This window comes from Rattus norvegicus, chromosome 20, assembly GCF_021556685.1.
Source record: "Rattus norvegicus strain SHRSP/BbbUtx chromosome 20, alternate assembly SHRSP_T2T, whole genome shotgun sequence".
In the NCBI taxonomy this organism is placed as follows: Eukaryota; Metazoa; Chordata; class Mammalia; order Rodentia; family Muridae; genus Rattus; species Rattus norvegicus.
In genome coordinates, this window is record NC_141553.1 from 5,457,751 (window position 1) to 5,478,567 (window position 20,817).

Here is a 20,817-nt window from a genome sequence, read left to right on the forward strand (position 1 = left end):
AGCATGTCTGTTGCGGGGAGGGAGTGGTGGGGGAAGCACCTCGACTGTTTATGGAGGGGAGGACAGCACCAGTCCCCAGGCAGGCCGTCTTGAACTGTTTGAGAGTTGCCTGGGCATAAGTCCGCCTGGCACCAAGGAGCAGCGACAGCTCTGGTTTCCAGCTGCCTCTCCCCGACTGGGAAGAGTTTCTCGGTTAGAAACGACTTCCCTCACCGCCCGACTGTGATCTGGAACTCCGACCCCCTTTCCTCTAGTCAGGGCATCCATCAAATGAAGCTGAGCACCTTGGGAAAGAACTCTAATCTCTTGGAGACTCGGTTTCCCCACCCATAAAATGGGAATGACAGAGAAAGCAGAAGTAGTAAGTATCAGACCGTTCAGAGCTCAGAAAAAGGATTAAAGATGACACACGGGACCCCACTTCACAGGATTCCTGCACACCCTCAAACTCTACCAAGTGCAGCTCCTGCCCACACTGTGTTTTGCCTAGCCATAATTCAGCCTCTCTCTCTCTCTCTGTCTCTCTCTGTCTCTCTCTCTCTCTCTCTGTGTCTCTCTCTCTCTCTCTGTCTCTCTCTCTCTCTCTCTCTCTCTCTCTCTCTCTCTCACACACACACACACACACACACATCAGGTATATGGCCAGGTGTTGGTGGTACACACCTTTACTCCCAGCACCTGAGAGGCAGAGGTAGGTGAATGTCTGTGAGTTTGACACTAGCCTGGTCTACACAGTGAGTCCTAGGACAGCTGGAATTATATAGAGACCTTATCAAAAGAAAAAAGAAACACACACACCCCAGATGTTTCAAAGAACAGGAAGGGTTTAATTTGGCTCCTGGTTTAAGGGTGGTCTGTCAGAGCAGAGGAGGCGGGAATGAGAGGCAGTCAGGGAGCAGAGAGATGCGTGCTGGCCTCTTTTATGCAGTCTGGGCCCCCAGCCCTTGAGATGGTTCTACACACAGTGAGGGGGGAGAGGGGTTTTCCACTGCAGTTAACCTAACCTAGAACTCTCTCATCCACAGACATGTCCAGATGTTGGCCCAGATGTTGGCCGTGATTCTAGATGCTGTTATAATGTCAGCCAATATTAACCATAACACACATAAAGGAAAAGTATTATATATATATTTATTATTTTTATATTTAGAAAAAAATAATGTTTAAACCACCCACCCCACCCAGCAACCATCCCATCCCCTGGCCCTCACCCACCAAGCCCACCAAAATAAACAAAGTCCAAAGGGTCGCAATCTTTATCCTGACGCTAGCCTCCAGCACAGTCCCTGTGGGTCAGATCCTGGCCACAGTCCTGAGAGGACTCAGTGTCTGGAGGCCTCACGCCTCCAGCCGCTGCTGTACCAAGTGAGCGTAGACATCCTGCTCATCCCTGAGCTGGTCGTGCTCCACCAGCTGCCCCTGCTTGAGCACCAGAACTTGGTCAGCATTCTGAACCGTGTGCAGCCGGTGAGCAATGACCAGCATCGTCCTGTCCTCCTGCGATCTCCAGGTCTGAAGCTGCAGAGGACAGAGCACGAGACTCAGAAAGGCAAAGAACGGGACACAGCGCCTAGGCCATCCCTGTGATGCTAAAGAAGGTCTGGCCTGTGCAGGGGGACTCAAAGGGCAGGCGACAGGGATCCGCCCTTCTCCATGGCTGTACTGCTGCCACAGAGAACGACAGCTATGGAGGACCGGACACCCCGCACCACCACCATTCTCCGTCCTGGAGATAATCCCCATTGCCAACAACCTAAGAAAGGCCAGGGCACAGGCAAGGCACACTTGGTGTGTCTGAGAGGATTGACTCGGGAACCCAGGAACCTCAGGATTGCCTGCCTGAGGAAAAATAACCCACCCTAACAGTGGGGGGCGCCACCCCATGCACTGGGTCCTGGACCACATAAAAAAAGAAAGAGGGGGAGCCAGTTGAGAGCCACCGTTCCCATTCTCCACTTCTCCATCCACCGAGATGGAGTCCAAACCACACGATCCCACAGCCAGACCATCCCTGCCGTGATGGCTTGGGCTCTCTCAGCCCGTGAGCCAAAATGGCCGGCTCGCAAATTCCTTTTGTCGAGTGTTTGGCCCAGCAACAAAAGTAACCATTACAATTCACAGCCTGGCAGGTTCTCCCATCCGTGGTACATCAGCCCTGCTCAGCTCCACACCACCTGACCTATCCCTTAGATTCCACCGTCCCCTGCCCTTCAATGCTGGTACTCACGGCCTGCTCGCACTCGGCGTCCAGGGCACTGGTAGCCTCATCCAGGATGAGGACCCGCGGGTTCCGCACAAGGGCCCGGGCAATGGCCAGACGTTGCTTCTGTCCCACAGCTAACTGGCTCCCTCTCTCCCCGATTTCTGAGGAAATCAGAGAAAATCCCCTCCTGAGATATATGTGATCAGAAAACACCCCTCCCCGCAGGGATGGACAAGTGTTCCCTCATCCGCTTCTGTTAGCCAATCAGGAGGTTGGAAAATCTGGCAGGAGGGGAGCTGGAGATGAAGAAGAATGAAAAGTGGGACTGGAGGGAGGCCCAACGGGGATACAAGCATCGCCCCAAGAATAAATTCCATTATCTGGTGTGTGCATGTATGTGCATGAGCCTGTGCATGAGCCCATGCGTGTGCATGTGCGTGTACACGTGCGTGTGCGTGAGCCTGTGCGTGAGCCTGAGTCTGTGCATGTGCGTGTGCATGAGCCTATGTGTGTGCATGTGGCATGTGTGTGAGCCTGTGTGTGTGCATGTGCATGAGCCTGAGTGTGCATGTGCATGTGTGTGAGCCTATGTGTGTGCATGTGCGTGGGCGTGAGACTATGGGTGTGAGTGAGTCTATGCATGTGCATGTGTGTGTGCATGAGCCTATGCGTGTGCATGTGGCATGTGTGTGAGCCTATGTGTGTGCATGTGCGTGTGCGTGAGCCTATGGGTGTGCATGTGGCATGTGTGTGAGCCTATGTGTGTGCATGTGCGTGTGCGTGAGCCTATGGGTGTGCATGTGGCGTGTGTGTGAGCCTGTGCGTGAGCATGTGCATGTGCATTGGGGTTGGAGGGGGTGGGGCAGAGAATATTCCCAGTCTGGTTTTTGTTTTGTTTTGTGTTTTGTTTTTCCTTAAAAAGATTCTAGAGATCAAACTCAGGTCCTCGCGCTTGCAACGACGCACTGTATCGAACGAGCCCTCCTTGCCGCGTTTTCTCCTGCCCCTGCCAGGGTGGGCCGGGGACCTGTAAGTACCTGTGTTTATTCCGTTCGTCATTTCCCCTATGAAGTCGTCTGCACAGGCCGCCTGGGCAGCAGCCATCACTTGAGCATCCTCACAGTTCCTCAGGCCATAGGCAATATTGTCCTTGACAGAACCGGAGAACAGCACAGGCTCCTGCCCCACCAGAACCACCTGTGCAGAGGGGACAGGAACAAAGAACTGGTACCTCCCTCTTCTGTTCCTCCTCTTCTGTCCTCAGGAAGGACCCAGCCCTCCTTCCCAGGGGCTGCCCCACCTCCCCTCGTGCCTGTTCCTTTCATGCCCCTCCCTCTGTGGCGCCCCTCCCACCTGGCGGTGCAGGTAGTGGTGATCGTACTGGACCAGGGGCTCGCCATCCAGGAGCACCTTGCCCCCGGTTGGCTGGTACAGGTTCTGCAGCAGGGCGGCCACGGTGCTCTTCCCTGACCCATTGGGTCCCACCAACGCGGTCACCTTTCCAGGATGCAGGGTAAACGTCAGGCCCTAGTAAAACAGGGAAGAGTTAAGGGCGGCTTCCTACAGGCTGCAGAGCCTGATGGCTGCAGCAGAGAGAGAGGTCCAGACCCACAGGGTCTCCCTCAGACACCTGGAGCACAGGCTTCTCGGGGCGACTGGGGTACGAGAAGGAGACATCTTGAAATTCCACGCGCCCCTCCACCCTGGGAGGGGCCAGGGTACCAGGCTTCGGCAGATTTGGCCTTCGGTCCAAGTAGGAAAAAACCTTTTCCGCGGCACCCACGTTGCTCAGCATATCCCCATACATGTATACCAGGTTCTGGAAAACAGGAATGGGCTCGTCAGGAAGCCAGGTCCCTCACGCAGCTCCTCACACACACCACCCACACCCTGACCTCTGCTTAGCTGTCCCTCCTCACCTGCTCCTTACCCCCAAAAAGAACCTTTTAATGAATGATTAGGATGAAACTCAGGGAGGGAACGATGCAATGATTGTTTTAGTTAGAAGTGGCTCTGTCTCTGTTCATTTGAAACAGTTTTGGCTACTCAGCGCAGGCTGACCTGGAACGTCCCATCTTCCCCCAGGGTTACAGTGTCACAGGATTACAGACACGTGCCACTGTCCCCAGAGTAACTTCGGTGGATTTTTTTAAAAGACGCAGAAACATTTCCGTGTTCTGATTCGCAACTGAAAAGCCATGAAATCCACACAGCACATCAAGACACACGGCTTTCCCTCGCCGCTCTGCACTCTGGGTGCCTAGTATCATTCTCTCTCTCTCTCTCTCTCTCTCTCTCTCTCTCTCTCCAGGGAATTCTTTAAAAAGCAGTCACCGCGGCCAGCTCACCTTTGAAATCATCAGAGAGCTTGGCAAGGCTCTCCACACATGAAAGACGGTTCAAGAAGTAACCCGGAAAATTATGTTCAATGCCCAAAGCAAGTGATCAAACAGAAAGAAATAGTTAAATACCTTTTTCTAATCAAAGCATACTGCTGGGTACCCCAACAGTGGATGGGATTGAGTCTCTCTATTGATGTATCCACGTCATAAGGGAAGGAACAACAGAGAGTGCTGTTTTAAAACCCCGATAGCTGGGCTGGAGAGATGGCTCAGTGGTTAAGAGCCCGGACTGCTCTTCCAGAGGTCCTGAGTTCAATTCCCAGCAACCACATGGCGGCTCACAACCATCTGTAAAGAGATCTGATGCCCTCTTCTGGTGTATCTGAAGACAGTTGTTACAGTGTACTTATATATAATAAATGAATAAATCTTAAAAAAAAAAAAAAACGGATAGCTTAACCAATGTAGGTATCAAGGACAGACAGCAACACCAAGAGTGCCAGATACATTGTGTCTCCCGAGAAAGGACACCGATGTCAGAAGGAACAGAGTCAGAAGAACGCTGCCATAACGCTACATTATGATACTACAAATAAGAACACACAGGACCCAGGCCATTGGCAACAGCACAGGACAAAACAAATAAACAAATAAATCTGTAGACACAGAGATTGTGATTGCCCAACCACAGGGTGTGCACCTGCGGAGCTCTGAGCGCCTGTACTGGAGGAATTTAAGGAGCCGTTGCTTTTAGGTGTGATAACGGCATTTGGACTACATGCTTAAGATATCTACATTCTAGAGACGCACATGGAAATATCTACAGATGAGGCTGTGAGCTCTTGAATTTGTTTTAAAATGATACGAGGGAGCGGAAGGAAGATGAAACACGGTGTGCTGCTGCGGAAGGTTAGGACAAGGTTAGATTAAGGCCCGGGGTAGGTAGGGTTTGGTCTGAGACTGCAGTCAGGGATAAGATTAGTCGGAGTGAGGTAAGATATCATTAGTGGCTCCCAGAGTTAGGTCGTTTAGATGGGGTTAGGGTTAGGACGGAGTTAAGCTAGGGTTAGAGTTGGTCGTAGCTAGAGTGAGGGGTGTGGTTTGGGTTAAGGTTAGGGTTAAGATCGTTGCTAAAGCTGATAAAAGTTATCTGAGGATTTGTTATAATGGCTTTTTTAAAAGCACGTTTAAAATTATCCATAAGAAAATCTACTCTGGTAGAGCGCTTGCCTAGGAAGCGCAAGGCCCTGGGTTCGATCCCCAGCTCCGAAAAAAAAGAACCAAAAAAAAAAAAAAAAAAGAAGAAAAAAAGAAAATCTACTCTGGGGGTTGGGGATTTAGCTCAGTGGTTAGAGCGCTTGCCTAGGAAGCACAAGGCCCTGGGTTCGGTCCCCAGCTCCGAAAAAAAAAAAAAAAAAAAGAACCAAAAAAAAAAGAAAGAAAGAAAGAAAAGAAAAAGAAAATCTACTCTGTTGTTGTTGTTAAACAAATAAAGCTCATGGCCCAGAAGCCCAGATTGAAGTCCAGAGCGTCTCATGAGCTCGCCTCACTCACCCGGACATGGTGCCCCACTTCCTCCTGGTACAGCAGGAAGGAGAGCAGGCCGCCCCGGGTGACCTCCCCAGCCAGGATCTGCTGCACACCGCAGTTCAGAATCAGCACCTGCATGCCCAAGGCCATTACCTGGACAGAAGGAGAGAAGTGAGCGAGTCCCCAGTCCCTGCACAGCACTGATCCCCGAAGCCTCTGTGGTCTGGCTCCTGCTCCCTCCCTCCATGGGCCCTTTCCCCTGCACCCCGCACCCTTCCTAGGCCACCTCACCCTCCGTATGACTAAATACAAGTCTTTTTCCAGGTCTCGGCGCCACCACAGCTGTCGACATCGCTCCAGGGCCTCCTTGTAGCGGCTGACTTCCTGCTCCTCCGCCCCAAAGCTTCTCACGGTCTGCAGCCCTCCTACGGCCTCACGCACCACCTGCCCTGCCTTGGCCACTGCATCCTGGATCTCCTTTAGCACAGCCTGGAAACCGGGCAGCGGATAAACCAGTTAATGAGGCAGAACACAACAGGCAGGGGCTTCCCTCCACCTCTTCCTCACAGCTCATGCCTTTCTTTCCAGAAGGAATATTTTGAGGGGAGGGGACCGGGAGGAGAGGAAGAAGAGGTGGAGGTGCTCGGGAGACAGCTCCGTGGTAAAGTGCTTGCCCCCAGTGTATCACACACACATAGGAGTACGTGTGCATCTCACACACACACTCTTGCCCCCAGTGTGTCTCACACACTCACAGAACACAGGAAGTAGGGAATGAATGTAAATTGCTGAGCTCTCGCTGTTAAGCACTGTGGGACATATGTGCTGTTCTGTTTAACTTTCATTCTAAAGTGAATACTTGCTCCTCATGTCAGATGAGGAAAGAGACAAGTAGTTAAGAAAGATGGAGACCTGGCCCAGCTGTTCAGAGAGCTCACGGCTCTTCCAGATGACCAGGGCGCAATCCCCAGCACACAAACCACGCCATGCAACTCCAGAAAATCAGGGGCTGTCTTCTGGCCTCTGTGGGCACACACACACACACACACACACACACACACACACACGTGCTCACACAGGCGCGCACATGCACGAACGTGTGTAAATAAAATAAATACGTTTTTAAAAGGTGGAGCTGTAATTCAAAATGGATCAAAGACCTAGATGTAAAAATTAAAACTGTAAAAACACTTTTTATAAAGATTTATTTTATCAAAAACACAGGTGACAGCAAATGCTGGCGAGGATGTGGAGAAAGAGGAACACTCCTCCATTGTTGGTAGGATTGCAGACTGGTACAACCATTCTGGAAATCAGTCTGGAGGTTCCTCAGAAAATTGGACATTGAACTACCTGAGGACCCAGCTATACCTCTTTTGGGCATATACCCAAAAGATGCCCCAACATATAACAAAGACACGTGCTCCACTATGTTCATCGCTGCCTTATTTATAATAGCCAGAAGCTGGAAAGAACCCAGATGCCCTTCAACAGAGGAATGGATACAGAAAATGTGGTACATCTACACAATGGAATACTACTCAGCTATCAAAAACAATGACTTTATGAAATTCATAGGAAAATGAATGGAACTGGAAAATATCATCCCGAGTGAGGTAACCCAATCACAGAAAAACACACATGGTATGCACTCATTGATAAGTGGATATTACCCCAAATGCTTGAATTACCCTAGATGCACAGAACACATGAAACTCAAGAAGGATGACCAAAATGCAAATGCTTCACTTCTTCTTTAAAAGGGGAAACAAGAATACCCTTGGCAGAGAATAGGGAGGCAAAGTTTAGAACAGAGGCTGAAGGAACGCCCATTCAGAGCCTGCCCCACATGTGGCCCATACATATACAGCCACCAAACTAGGTAAGATGGATGAAGCAAAGAAGTGCAGGCCGACAGGAACCGGATGTAGATCTCTCCTGAGAGACACACCCAGAATACAGCAAATACATAGGTGAATGCCAGCAGCAAACCACTGAACTGAGAACGGGACCCCCGTTGAAGGAATCAGAGAAAGGACTGGAAGAGCTTGAAGGGGCTCGAGACTCCATATGAACAACAATGACAACCAACCAGAGTTTCCAGGGACTAAGCCACTACCCAAAGAGTATACATGGACTGACCCTGGACTCTGACCTCATAGGTAGCAATGAATATCCTAGTAAGAGCACCAGTGGAAGGGGAAGCCCTTGGTCCTGCCAAGACTGAACCTCCAGTGAACATGATTGTTGGGGGGAGGGTGGTAATGGGGGGAAGAGAGGTTAGAGGGATGTTGGACCGGAAACCGGGAAGGGGAATAACAATCGAAATGTAAATAAGAAATACTCAAGTTAATAAAGATTAAAAAAAGAAAGAAAGAAATTAGGGAAACAAAAAGAAAAAGATTTATTTTATTTTCATTTGTGTGTGTATATACTGAGTCTGCGTGTGCACGTGAGTGCAGGTGACCCTGTTCACAGTGAAAAAGCCATCCAGGTCATGGCGGTCTTTGTAAATCATTCATCCGTTAGGCAGTTAAGCAGCAGCTGCTGTCCCAAGATGGCAGCTGACCTGAGTCACCCAACTTCACACAAGACTGTTTTGCCTCAGGAAGGCTGGGTTCAGCAGGTCCTTTGCCTCTGAGCGGAACCGTTATCCCCTCAGAGTTAACCACAAGACCAGCTGCAAAGTGTGGGTTCTGGGTTGAGCCGTTTCTGACTTGTGGTGAGCCTGCCAGTGCCTCGAGGCCATGATAAGCACAAGCTAACTACTCCAGGACACTGTGACCCTGGACACGGCCTGACTGTGCATGCAGAAACACCCCCAAAACAGCAGCCCCTCAGAATCCCCCCTTCTCTGCCATCTCTGCTGCAGCCACTCTGGTGTCTCTATCAGTCCTCTCCCGACGCCTTTTCCTGTCTTGGTGAATTCCGTCAGAGCCCACGTGTCACTAGCCTACCCATGCTGTCCCCAGCATGTCCACTAACATCCAGGATAAATGTGGAATACATTTTAAAAATACAGTTTTAAAAATATAAAGAGTATCTTTTTAAAACACACCTTGAAAGGAAGAAAGAAAGAAAGAAAGAAAGAAAGAAAGAAAGAAAGAAAGAAAGGAAGGAAGGAAGGAAATGCGGAAAGGAATTTCTCTAGCCAAAGGCGTCAAATGCCCCAGAAGCACATGAAAGTGCACGTAATGTCACTGATGGTTAGAAAAATGTATGCCGAAGCCACAATAACCAACTGTACCACGCCATGTTGCAGGGGACAGTGGCTTCTGTTCAAATGAGAAAATAAAATAAAATGACCATGCGTTTGGGGGAAACATGGAGGCTTGTGCTCGGAACTGTGGCCCAAAAGTAAACAATACGGTGAGTTCCACATCTGTGTGATTTATTACAAGAGAAAGCCAGAAGGTGGGACCGACAGTCTCAGGACTCTCTCTCTCTCTCTCTCTCTCTCTCTCTCTCTCTCTCTCTCTCTCTCTCTCACACACACACACACACACACACCACACCACACCACACCACACACACTACACACACACCCCTCACACACACACTACACACACCTCACACACCACACACACCACACACACACTTCACACATTCACACACACACCACACACCACACCACACACACACACATACACACCACACACACCCCTCACACACACACACCACACGCACACACATACACACACACTACACACACCACACACACACCACACACACCCCTCACACACACACACCACACACACACACATACACACACACTACACACACCACACACACCACACACACCCCTCACACACACACCACACACACCCCTCACACACACACCACACACACACATACACACACACACTACACACACCCCTCACACACACACTCCACACACACCACATGCACACGCACACACAGACCACACATAGACACACACACAGACCACACACCACACACATCCAATTACGTATGCTGAGGGTAAAGGGGAGACTTTCTAGGACTGGAGAAATGCCTCCATGGATAAGAACATCGGCTGCTCTTCTAGAGGACCTGGGTTCCATTCCCAGCACCCACATGGTGGCTCACAACTGTCTGTGACTCAGTTCCAGGGGACCCAATGCCCACTTCTGGCTTCCTCAGGCACTGTACCCAGATCATTTGCATGCGTGCAAGCAAAATACCCATACGTAAAATAAAAACAAACAGAGCCAAAACCTCCTAAGACGTCCGTCACTGATTCACAGTCACTGGGGGACATGACAGACTCTGAGAAGCTTGTGAGAGGCAGAAAGGGGCCCTGCTCACCTCCCTCTCTGCCACAGCTAACACATGAACCACTCCTGCTTATAGATCCAGTGAGTCCCCAACCTCCTCAATTCAAATGTCCATCAGTGAATGACTGAACTAAGAAAATGTGGTACAAGCATACAATAACTGTAGGGGCTGGAAAGGGGTGATCTGTCTGTCTGTCTGTCTGTGTGCTTATTTATCTATCTACCCACCTACCTACCTATCTACCTATCCATCTGTCTATCTATCTATCTATCTATCTATCTATCTATCTATCTATCTACCTACCTACCTACCTGTTTGTCTGTCCGTCCATCCATCTATCTGTCTATCTACCTACCTGTCTGTCTGTCTGTCTGTCTGTCTATCTACCTACCTACCTACCTACCTGTCCGTCCATCCATCCATCTGTCTATCTATCCATCTGTCCATCTGTCTGTCTGTCTATCTGTCTGTCTATCTATCTATCTATCTACCTACCTACCCATCTGTCCATCTACCTACCTATCCATCTGTCCATCTACCTACCTATCCATCTGTCCATCTGTCCATCTGCCTGTCTGTTCACCTGTCTGTCTGTCTATCTACCTACCTACCTATCCATCCATCCATCCATCCATCCATCCATCTACCTATCTATCTATCTACCTATCCAGCTGTCTGTCTATCTCTCTATCTATCTACCTACCTACCTATCCATCCATCCATCCATCCATCCATCTACCTATCTATCTATCTACCTATCCAGCTGTCTGTCTATCTCTCTATCTATCTACCTACCTATCCATCTGTCCATCTACCTACCTATCCATCTGTCCATCTGTCCATCTGCCTGTCTGTCCACCTGTCTGTCTGTCTATCTACCTACCTACCTATCCATCCATCCATCCATCCATCCATCCATCCATCCATCTATCCACCTATCTATCTATCTACCTATCCAGCTGTCTGTCTATCTATCTATCTACCTATCTATCTATCTACCTATCTATCTATCTACCTATCTATCTACCTACCTATCCAGCTGTCTGTCTATCTATCTATCTATCTACCCATCTGTCCATCTGTCCGTCTATCTATCTATCTATCTATCTATCTATCTATCTACCTACCTACCTACCTACCTACCTACCTACCTACCATCCTGGGATTTGCAGGTGGAAGCCATCTCTACACTTCAGCCTTCTCTCAGGGTACTGTGACATGTACACATACCTGATGGCGGGGGTTGTACACCTTCTCGGCTGCTATTGTGAGGGGCAGGTCCAGCAGGGAGAGGAAGGTGAGTCTCGGGGAGACCTGGAGCATGAAGTAGTACAGCCCCACCACCTTCACCAGGCTCCGCAGCAGGATATTGGCATTGAAAGGAAGCCAGCGGCTCATCAGGGAGGTGTCCGAGCTCAGCCGTGAGTTCAGCTCCCCTGGGGGTGCGGGCAGAGAAGATGATGAAAACCCACTTTCTGCAAGAAACCCAAAGACCTCCCCCTGGCTTCTGGCTGACTCATCCCTCATCCTTTACAAAGAGACTGGGCTAGACCTCTACCCTGCTCTAAAAGAAAACTGCCAGGCTCCCGCAGGCAGGCAGACAGGAGAATGACTGAGGACTCCAGGAAGGGCCAGAGGACAGACGCCAGTTCACCTGTCTTGGTCTCCTGGAAGAATGCAAGGTCTTGACGCAACAAAGATGAGAAAAGCTGCTCTCGTATGCGCAGGTTGATCCTGGACATGGTGAAGAGGAAGGAGCCTCCTCGGCAGCCTGCAGAGAGGGAGCTGGGGGTGGGGTGGAGTGGGGGCAGGCAGCAGAAGGGCAGGGTGGAGGGATGGAGAGAAGGGGGAGGGGAGAGATCGGGGTAGTAAACGAGAGGCAAAAGGGAAAAGGGAGAGTGGTGAGGACACACAAATAAGCAATTAGGAAGGGAAGACACGGAAGCTAGATGTGGGACCACCTTACAACCGGTACAAACCCCAAGTGCTCAAGGCTCGATGGTCACATGTGCTTCCAAAGGAAACAGCAGTAAGTCCCTCCCTCCCGTTCTGTGGATAACCCCAGTCTTCACATGCAAATTCAGTTGCCATATTGGATGAGAAGACACAAAATGGTGAGCTCTGGGTGGGCACAGTAAGAATGAAAAGGAGCGGGGCTGGGGATTTAGCTCAGTGGTAGAGCGCTTGCCTAGGAAGCGCAAGGCCCTGGGTTCGGTCCCCAGCTCCGAAAAAAAGAACCAAAAAAAAAAAAAAAGAATGAAAAGGAGCCACCGATGTGGTGTGTGTGTGTGTGTGTGTGTGTGTGTGTGTGTGTGTGTGTGTGTGTGTTCAAAGGATGACATCAGATGCCTTTCTAGATCACTCTCCACCTTAGTTTTTGAAGACCGGGTCTCCCACTGAACCTAGAACCCACCATCTCTGCTAGATTGGCCATGCACCATCGCCATGAGATCCACCGGTACTCACCCCACACCCTGAGACTCGCAGGGCCTGGGTGATGAAGATTCGAACCCAGGTCCCTATGTTTGCACAATAAGCACGTAATTCACTGAGCTACCTCCCTAATCCAGGAGGGACAGTTCTGAAAGCAAGGAGCAGCGGGATGCTGCCTGGGCATGAAGCTGAGGCCCAGAGTGCAGTACAGAGGTCTGTGGATGGGGACACTGAAGGGGGGACATCTTTAGGAAGGACCAGGGGGAGTGTGATACACTGAGGTTCCGTGCACACGAGTAAGAGGTCAGGGTCCCTAACTGGCAATAGTGTCCCTGAAACAACTGGGTTTATAAAACAGAGCTAAGTGTGAAACAACATCTGAGAATCACCCGTCATGATGACCTGAGTTAGTGCAGAGGGAAGAATGTTTTTAAGAAATCAAACTGTGTAAGCCATCTCAGGAGATAAAGGCACTTGTCACCATGCCTGGTGCGGACCTGAGTTCCATGTCTGGGCCCCACACAGTGGAAGGACGGGGCTGACTCCAGCAAGCTGTCCTGGGACCCCTAGTGCATATGCCTACCCTTGTTCACAAAAGGAAGACAGGCATGCCTAGTTTAGAACAGGACACACTTAAGGATCCAAGGCAGGAAAATCCTCCAGACAGAGCAGATTCGAAGGTAGAAGTGAGTTCCATAGATGCAGAAAGAGATCAGAATGAACCACAAAAGCCAAAGCTACAGAGATACCAAAGAGAGACAAAGCCTGAGACAGGAGAACAGGGAGAACTGACCCATAAGGGGTTCACAAGAGAAAAAACAAAACCAGCAAAACTAGAACGGAGGCCTAATGAAGGACTAGGGAGAGAGAAGAAACACACACACACACACACACACACACACACACACACACACACACCAGAGAGAGACAGAGACATACAGAGAGACAGAGACATACAGAGAGAGAGCCTGCACCTTCTCGCTGTACCTGAGTCCTCTCATCCTAACCATAGCCCAGCCAAGCAGAGCATTTTTATTTGTTTGCTAGAAACTTCAGGCTTCTGGGTCTGTATAAAAAGAGCCAAAGGCAGGCTGGAGAGATGGCTCCAGAGGCTAAGCGCGCTCTCTGGCTGCTCTTCCTAGAGGTCCTGAGTTTAATTCCCAGCGACCGCCTGGTGGCTTGCGACCATCTATCCTGGGATCTGGTGCCCTCTTCTGGCATGCAGGTGTACATACAGGCAGAACACTGTGTACGTAATTTGTGCTATGTGCAAAACAAAGTCAGAATGGAGGGCCCCTGTCTAGTAGTGGGTCAACTACAGGGACCTGGAGTCAATCATCTCTCACCTCCCAACAGAGAATAAGCACATGAAAAAGATGGCGCTCGCAAAGGCGTCTGGGTCAAAATCACCTCCCAGGATGTCAATCACACGACCCGAATAATGAGGGATTAACGTCTCCCCTGAAAGAGACAAGAAAGATAAGGAGGCTGAGCTCTGGCATGGCCCTTCTCCCACCTCCCTCTCACAGTGGTCTCTCCCTCTCACCCCACACAGCCATCGCAAGAAAGATGAAGGCAACGATGAGGAAAGGCAGATCCGGCTTGGACAGCCTCAGCAACCGTATCATGAGTGCTCTGTTGTTCTCCTGGCCTGGTTCCTTCTCCTGTGCTCCAGCGGGGCTCAGCACAGCCCACACGGCAAGGCTCAACGCCGCGGCTACATAGCCAGCAAGCAGCCAGCCCCAAGAGGCAGAAGCCACTCTGAGTACTGAGGTGCTCATGGTGCTTCCCACCAGGGCTCTCAGCGAGAAAAACAGGGGGGTGGTCAGGCAGAGCAAGGGCAGAAAGGTCCCCACAAGTCTCAGCAGCCCTCCCACTTTTAGCAGTCCCCACAGCACTCCAAGTCGCAGGGTGCCCTCCAGCCATAATCCTGGCAGCCCCGGGGGAAGCAGAGTTCCCAGAGATCTTTGTAGCAACCCAAGTAAAGCCAGGTCCACCAGCAGCAGAGAGGCCCAGGGCCTCGGGTAGGACAGCGCCATGGTGGGGTCTGCGGAAAGAAAGTGAGAAATTAGGGCTGTGAGTTCCAAACCTGGTCACCACGGGGCCTCCTGCCCCAAATACACACTGAGGCTCCTTGCTCACTGGAAAGGTCCCCTCCTAGTCAAGTCTCACTTAGGATTGAGGTCATGCTGCCATTCTAACACACACACACACACACACACACACACACACACACACACACCACGGGGGGGAGGGGTGGAGGGGAGGCGATCCGCTGCCACTGCGCCTGTCTCCCACTGCGCCTGTCTCCTCGAAGCTTGTTGGTGTTAGAGCCAAGAAGACTCAGTCCCCAGACACACTGCCCCACCACCATTCCCCGGGTCCTTAGAGCCAGGAGACCCGGTGCAGGGGCGGGATGCGGGTGAGTTCAGTAGCCGTAGAGGGCTTGGGACAGGAGGTTCCAAGCATGGGCGCTGGGCCAGCGGCGCCCGAGAGAAGACCGGGGACGCAGGGCAAAAGAGTGGAGCAGAGGACCTTGGGCAAGGAGTGAGAGGCAGGGGACCTGAGACACTGGGTGAGGCAGGGCCACGGAGCAGAGGACTTGATGCCTCAGAAGACCCAAGACAGGGGACAAGGAGTGGGGAACGGAATGGGGACACCAAGGATCTGGGAATGGACCGCACTCTTGCTAACGCTCGGGTTCTCTCCAGAAGAACTTACCTGCGGCTGCGGAGCGGCACCTCAGGAGAGCTTCTGAAATCTGCTTCCTCCCAAACTGGGTCTTCTGGGTGCGCAGCGACGCCCTCACAGTGAGCGCGCCCGGGTCCCGGGCTTTCGCTTTCACTTCGCTGCCGCGGTCGCGGCGCTGCACACAGCCGCCAGCAGATGGCGCCTGTCAATCTGCCAGTAGGGTGAGCGCCCCAGGTCCCCAAGGAGGCTCGTCCTCTGTGGCCGAGGCTGCTACTAGCAAAACTCTGAGGGTCCGAGATGCTTTGAAAGAGGTGAGAACGGGGGCTGCATTTCTCTGACCTCGGAACATATGTTAATAAGTGCCCATTAAACTGGGAATACAGTTCAGAGGTAGAGAAAAGTTGCCTGAGACCAAGATTCGCTGTCCAATAAGTAGGTTTGAGGCAAGGGAAAGAGTAGGGGGAGGTTAGGACAGAAAGGAGCAAGGAGTGTAGGCTGAGGAGAAAGGCGGAGGGACGAGAATAGTCATGGAGAAAGGGGGAGGAGAGGGAGAAAAACGGAGGAGGGAGTGGCTTTAGGTCCCCTCCCAGTCAGCGGCCCACACTGGAGTCCCACCTCAAATCGCTTTGGAAAAAGGGAGGAAGAAGAGGGAAGGACAGAGGCCGGAAGGGAAGAGAGGCCTGAGGTTCTGTTTTGTTTTGTTTCCCATGCAAGCTCAAGAATAGGAGTCTGGGGTAAAAATGGGGCATACAAGAAGGCCTCAGCTCCTATCACCAGGCCAAAGGTTCCCTTTCACAGATTTTGAACCCAGAAGGCTCTGGCCCTTTGTCCTCAGACTTTCTTCCCAGCACCCAACACCTGTGGTGAAGGCCCTGGGTCAGTGCCAGGGCCTGCTGTTTGTGAGATAGTCAGAAGTGGCTGTAGGCTAACACCATTGAAGGGGGAGGGATAGTCCTACCTGACCCCCTCCCCAGAGACCAGTTTACGGCATAAATCACCCCCCCCCCCAGGCTCAAGGGAAGAGGCATCACAGAACAGGATGAGGCATTAGGTTCCATTCTCAAAGATGAAAAAATCATCCACCAGAGCACAACACGCTGAAATGACTCAATGGGCTGAAACTACCTATGAAGGAGAAAATCCCCTTAGAAATGTTGGTGTGACTACCCATGAGTCACTTGAAGTTCAATGTTGAGGGAGGGGGAGGGGGTGACATTAAAGCAGGTCCTGCTAGGTGGCTATACCCATCTGCTCCCGGTTTTAGGACCAACCACACACACACACACACACACACACACACACACACACCCCGCCCACAGACACACCCCACCTCTTTATCCCCTACCCCCTGTGGAGAAGGCTCCCAGCTGGCTGTCCTGGCCCTCAGAGTCCTCTAACCCATGACCTGGCTCTTGACCACTCCTGTGCTGAGCACTCCTGCACTGACAGAAGACCCAGGGGTTCCCTTCTTTTCTTTCACTTTCTCCTCTGCTTCCCCCACCCCAGAGAGTCCTGCTCACCTCTCCTCATTGTGCTGGCACCTTGCAGCCCGGGCTGAAACATCATGAAACTGAACCTCAGACACATTTTTACATTCAATATCCAATGTCACGAAGGGGCTACTTGAGCCTTTCCGTGCTTATTGTCATCACAAAGTCCTCCCAGTCACCCCAAAACATACACGAGGGGCCACACGGGAGTCCCGAGACCATGACGCTCCTGGAAGGGCTGTGGATGGGTGACAGGTCCTTCTGAGAGATGGGACCCGAAGGAAGAACCTGGTGACCTCAATGGAAGCGTCGTCTGACTTCCTGTTTGCTCCCTAGCCCTCCCTCCAAAGGACCCCACGGCCTGACCCCATTCAGCCACAACACAGAGACATGTAGAACTGTTTTTCTTTTATTGTACTTAGAAGGTATCCATGAGGGCTGGCTAAGTGAGAGGGTAAGCAAAGATGTCTCCATAGCCTCAGAGCTTTGTCTCCAGCCCAGGTTGGGCCCGTCTTTCTCCTAAGACTGAAGTAGCCCCAGGTCCCTGAGTCTGCCAGCTCCTCAGGGCCGGGAGGATGTCTGCCCAGCAGTGATCACAGAGTGGCCTCTCGGTACTTGTGCAGCAGGTCACTGACGTCAGTGCTCTCCACTTTCACCCAACCGTCTTTCTTCATGTGGTACACTGTGAGTGATTGAGAAAAGAACATGGCGTCAGGCCTTTCTTCAGCAAGCAGTGAGTCTCTGCCAGGATGATGTGGTGTAAGCAGCAGTCCCTGACATGAGCATTAAGCACCCACACCCCGCGCCCCCACACACAGGCTGCAAACCTCTGTCTGGGACTTCAGTGTTCTCACATCTGACAATCTCTACTCGTCTCCCCCAAGTCTCCCAATCTGAGCTCACCCCCTTCTCCCAGGGGCTGGGGGAGCCGTGGCTTCCCCAGGTGCTGTGGGGAGCACCCGGCTCTTACTGTTGACAACTCCTCCAGAATAGCTGTCTCTGTGGGTAGCATAAACAATAGCTCTTCGGGCAAGGTCATAGGCCTCCTCAGGACTGAGATCCTGCCGGTACCCACTGTCCATCACCCCGTAGGCATAGGTGTTCCCGCTGCCTGTGGAGAACATCTGTCCCGAGAGCCGAGTCCCATTGTCATCTACATAATAAAGTCCCGGTCCCTAGAAGATGAGAAAACATACCGAGCTGACCTTGGAAATGGTTTATTGATCAGGTGTGACTTACGGAGAGCGGGCAACCTAGTATCACCACCACAGAAACATTGGCGCACTTTAAGGGGGCTAGAGAGGATGGCTCAGCGGTTAAGAGCACTGACTGCTCTTCCAGAGTTCTGGAGGCTCGCAACAATCTGTAATGGGATCTGATGCCCTCTTCTGGTGTGTCTGAAGACAACTACATACATAAAATAAATAAATAAATGTTTTTAAATAAAAACCTGTAACAATGTATTTATTAGAAACAAAACAAAAGACAGGCCACACTTCAGTAAACGTCAAAACCTGGACCAAGCACAGGGGAGGGGAGGGCTCAATGGGTAAGAGACCTCTCACCCAGGCGGGCATAGGGGCAGGCCACCCACCTTCTTGTCCCAGCCGCAGATCATGCTGCCCATGGAGAGGCCCATACCCCGGTACTGCAGCATCATGTTGGAAAGTAGCTTGGAGGCTGCAGACACGGAGATGCGTTCCCCATTCCGCAGATAGTATAGCCTGTGGGGGGAAGAAGGAGGCCTCAGGGGTAGCAGGTGAGCATTCCTTCCCTCCCATAGAATGAGGGAGAAGGGATTGTAGAGGTGTGTGTTTGGAAGGTATGAACCCGTGCGACGTAAGAATAAAAAGAGATTTTAGGATCTAGAAATCTCTGAACCACATTTGTAAAAAGCCTAGTGAATGGCACCATCCTTTCGGTTAAATAATTGCCAGATTATCTGGTTTATAAACAGGGACACAGGCTAGGGTTTGGGAGATTTTTTAATCACACAAAGGCTTTAAAAACCTTATGATCACCACAGCAGACCACCGAGTGGGTGTAGGGGACATGGGGGAGGGGCACCAAACAAATGATTAAAACCTGCCCACCTGCATTCCTTGGCCAACAGCCTCTCCCAGTACTGACAGTCGGCTGCACAACCAGACATGGTTCCAAGCAGGTAAGGGTTAATCTCGATCACCTTGTTCACCCTTATGGTAGCTGAAAGAGTTTTGAGATCCAAGAAATGAGCCCCAGCTCTCCCTGATGCACTCTAACTCAATGCCCGCTTAGGTTCAGGCCTTAAGCTCTGCTGAGAGGGCCTGGCCACCGGAGCACCCGGGACTCACCAATGTAACTTCCTGCGGAGGCCCTGGAGTCCACCGCCACGATGACTCCATGCTGGAACGTGAAGGCCAGCGTGGTTGTGCCGTGCGCCATTTCAATCTGAACCTTCCTTTCCTGGTCATCACCAAAGGACCTTAGGAATTCAGTGGGCTGAGAGAGGGAAGAGGCCTCAGTTCTAGGAGGCTCCCGGCAGGGTTTCGGGGTGAGGAGGGGTCCGCAGACCCTAGAGGGCAATGTCTCAGAAGAAGGGAAAGCAGGATCTAAGCCAGCTTTCTGCCTTCGGGAACACGGGAGCAAAGGCCATGGTAGCCGACTTCAAGGTGTTTCCTGATCCGTGGCTCCTTCGGTTCTCGAAAAGCACATTTTAATAACGTATTCTCGTTTTACGGTAGAGGGGCTTGAGACCTAGGCCACCTAACGTGTCCTAGGATACATAGGGAGGGTTGCTGAGGCCAGGTTAGCCTCTCAAGTTCATTGGTCTTCCAAGACAACTGTGCAGTCCCTGTAGTCGTTAGTCGTGGGTCTGTGAAGGCATGGCGAGTTGTGCATGGTATCTTGGGGTGGGCACCAACCATCTTCTCAGTCTCTCTGTGGCTCCTCCATGTGTGTGTCTCTCTCCCTCTCTCCCTCCCCCACCCCTTTCTCATCCTCCCTCCTTCCAGCCTTCCCATGTTAACTAACTTCAGGGCTGGCCTGGATGCTGCTCTCCTGAACAGCCCCTCCATGCTTCCTCACCTCCTCAGACCCAGGCAGACAGTCCTTCCTCCGTGCCGCCACCACCACCACCCACCCCCTGCATCTCTCAAGAACCCCTACAGTCCTCACCTGCATTCCCCGGGGAAGCGCGAGCTCCGGAGCTTGCACGGAGAAACTGTAGTGTCCCGGGTCCGAGCGAAGCCCGCTTCCTGCATCCACGGCAGCCCACTCGGGCCGCTGCCCCCGAGGAGCGCCGCACAGATCCAGTAACGCCATGACGACTTAGCCCCGGAGATCCGTCGACTCTCGGACAAGGAAGTGAAAGCGAAAGCCACAGCACCAAGAGGAGGGAACCAGTCCCCCACCCCCAACCCCTGCCCTTTCCGAGTAGAGCCCAATTAACGGGTGTCTGAACTAAAAATATGTTAGGGACAAGTTTTCCTGATGCCACGTCGATGAAAACCAGCTAGAGAGTGGGCTGTGGGATAAAAGAAGAGGTGCGCCTTCGGAGGCCACCTAGCAGTGGGGTACTTGAGGACTCACAGTCGGGGCGAGGGGCATCTTCTGGGAACAGCTGAGGACTGGATAGGGTCCTGTCACCTTAAAGAGGCTCTCTAGAAAGTTGGAACCCAAGAGAAGCATTGAGCAGATTCACCTAGGCGTGCGTCCTGGGGATGGGGGCAGCACTTAAATGAGCATCGTTTTATAGAAACTGGAAAATGCGATAAATAGTTGCACGGGGTCTTTAAGTCCTGAGACGACCAGGGGAAAAAAAATGGGGAAGGACGAACCAAGGAGAGGGCACAGTCGGGTCTTTCTATGT

At 51.6% G+C, this 20,817-nt stretch overlaps 2 protein-coding genes across 3 annotated transcripts; both read right to left on the bottom strand.

The window, feature by feature from the left end:
* Window positions 1-1,113: 1,113 nt before the first annotated feature.
* On the bottom strand, window positions 1,114-15,598 carry Tap2 (transporter 2, ATP binding cassette subfamily B member). 2 transcript variants are annotated; one of them, NM_032056.3, is given in 12 exon segments: window positions 1,114-1,518; window positions 2,228-2,364; window positions 3,241-3,400; window positions 3,557-3,730; window positions 3,834-4,022; window positions 6,100-6,228; window positions 6,367-6,564; window positions 11,584-11,789; window positions 12,008-12,138; window positions 14,133-14,247; window positions 14,333-14,833; window positions 15,508-15,588. In NM_032056.3, coding segments are annotated over 11 exon segments (2,112 nt in total). In that variant the 5' UTR covers window positions 14,826-14,833; window positions 15,508-15,588; the 3' UTR covers window positions 1,114-1,338.
* A 1,757-nt stretch (window positions 15,599-17,355) lies between these two features.
* Window positions 17,356-20,320, bottom strand: Psmb8 (proteasome 20S subunit beta 8). Its single transcript, NM_080767.2, is given in 6 exon segments — window positions 17,356-17,649; window positions 17,938-18,142; window positions 18,562-18,691; window positions 19,061-19,172; window positions 19,301-19,448; window positions 20,124-20,320. Coding segments are annotated over 6 exon segments (831 nt in total). The 5' UTR covers window positions 20,271-20,320; the 3' UTR covers window positions 17,356-17,560.
* Window positions 20,321-20,817: the final 497 nt, after the last annotated feature.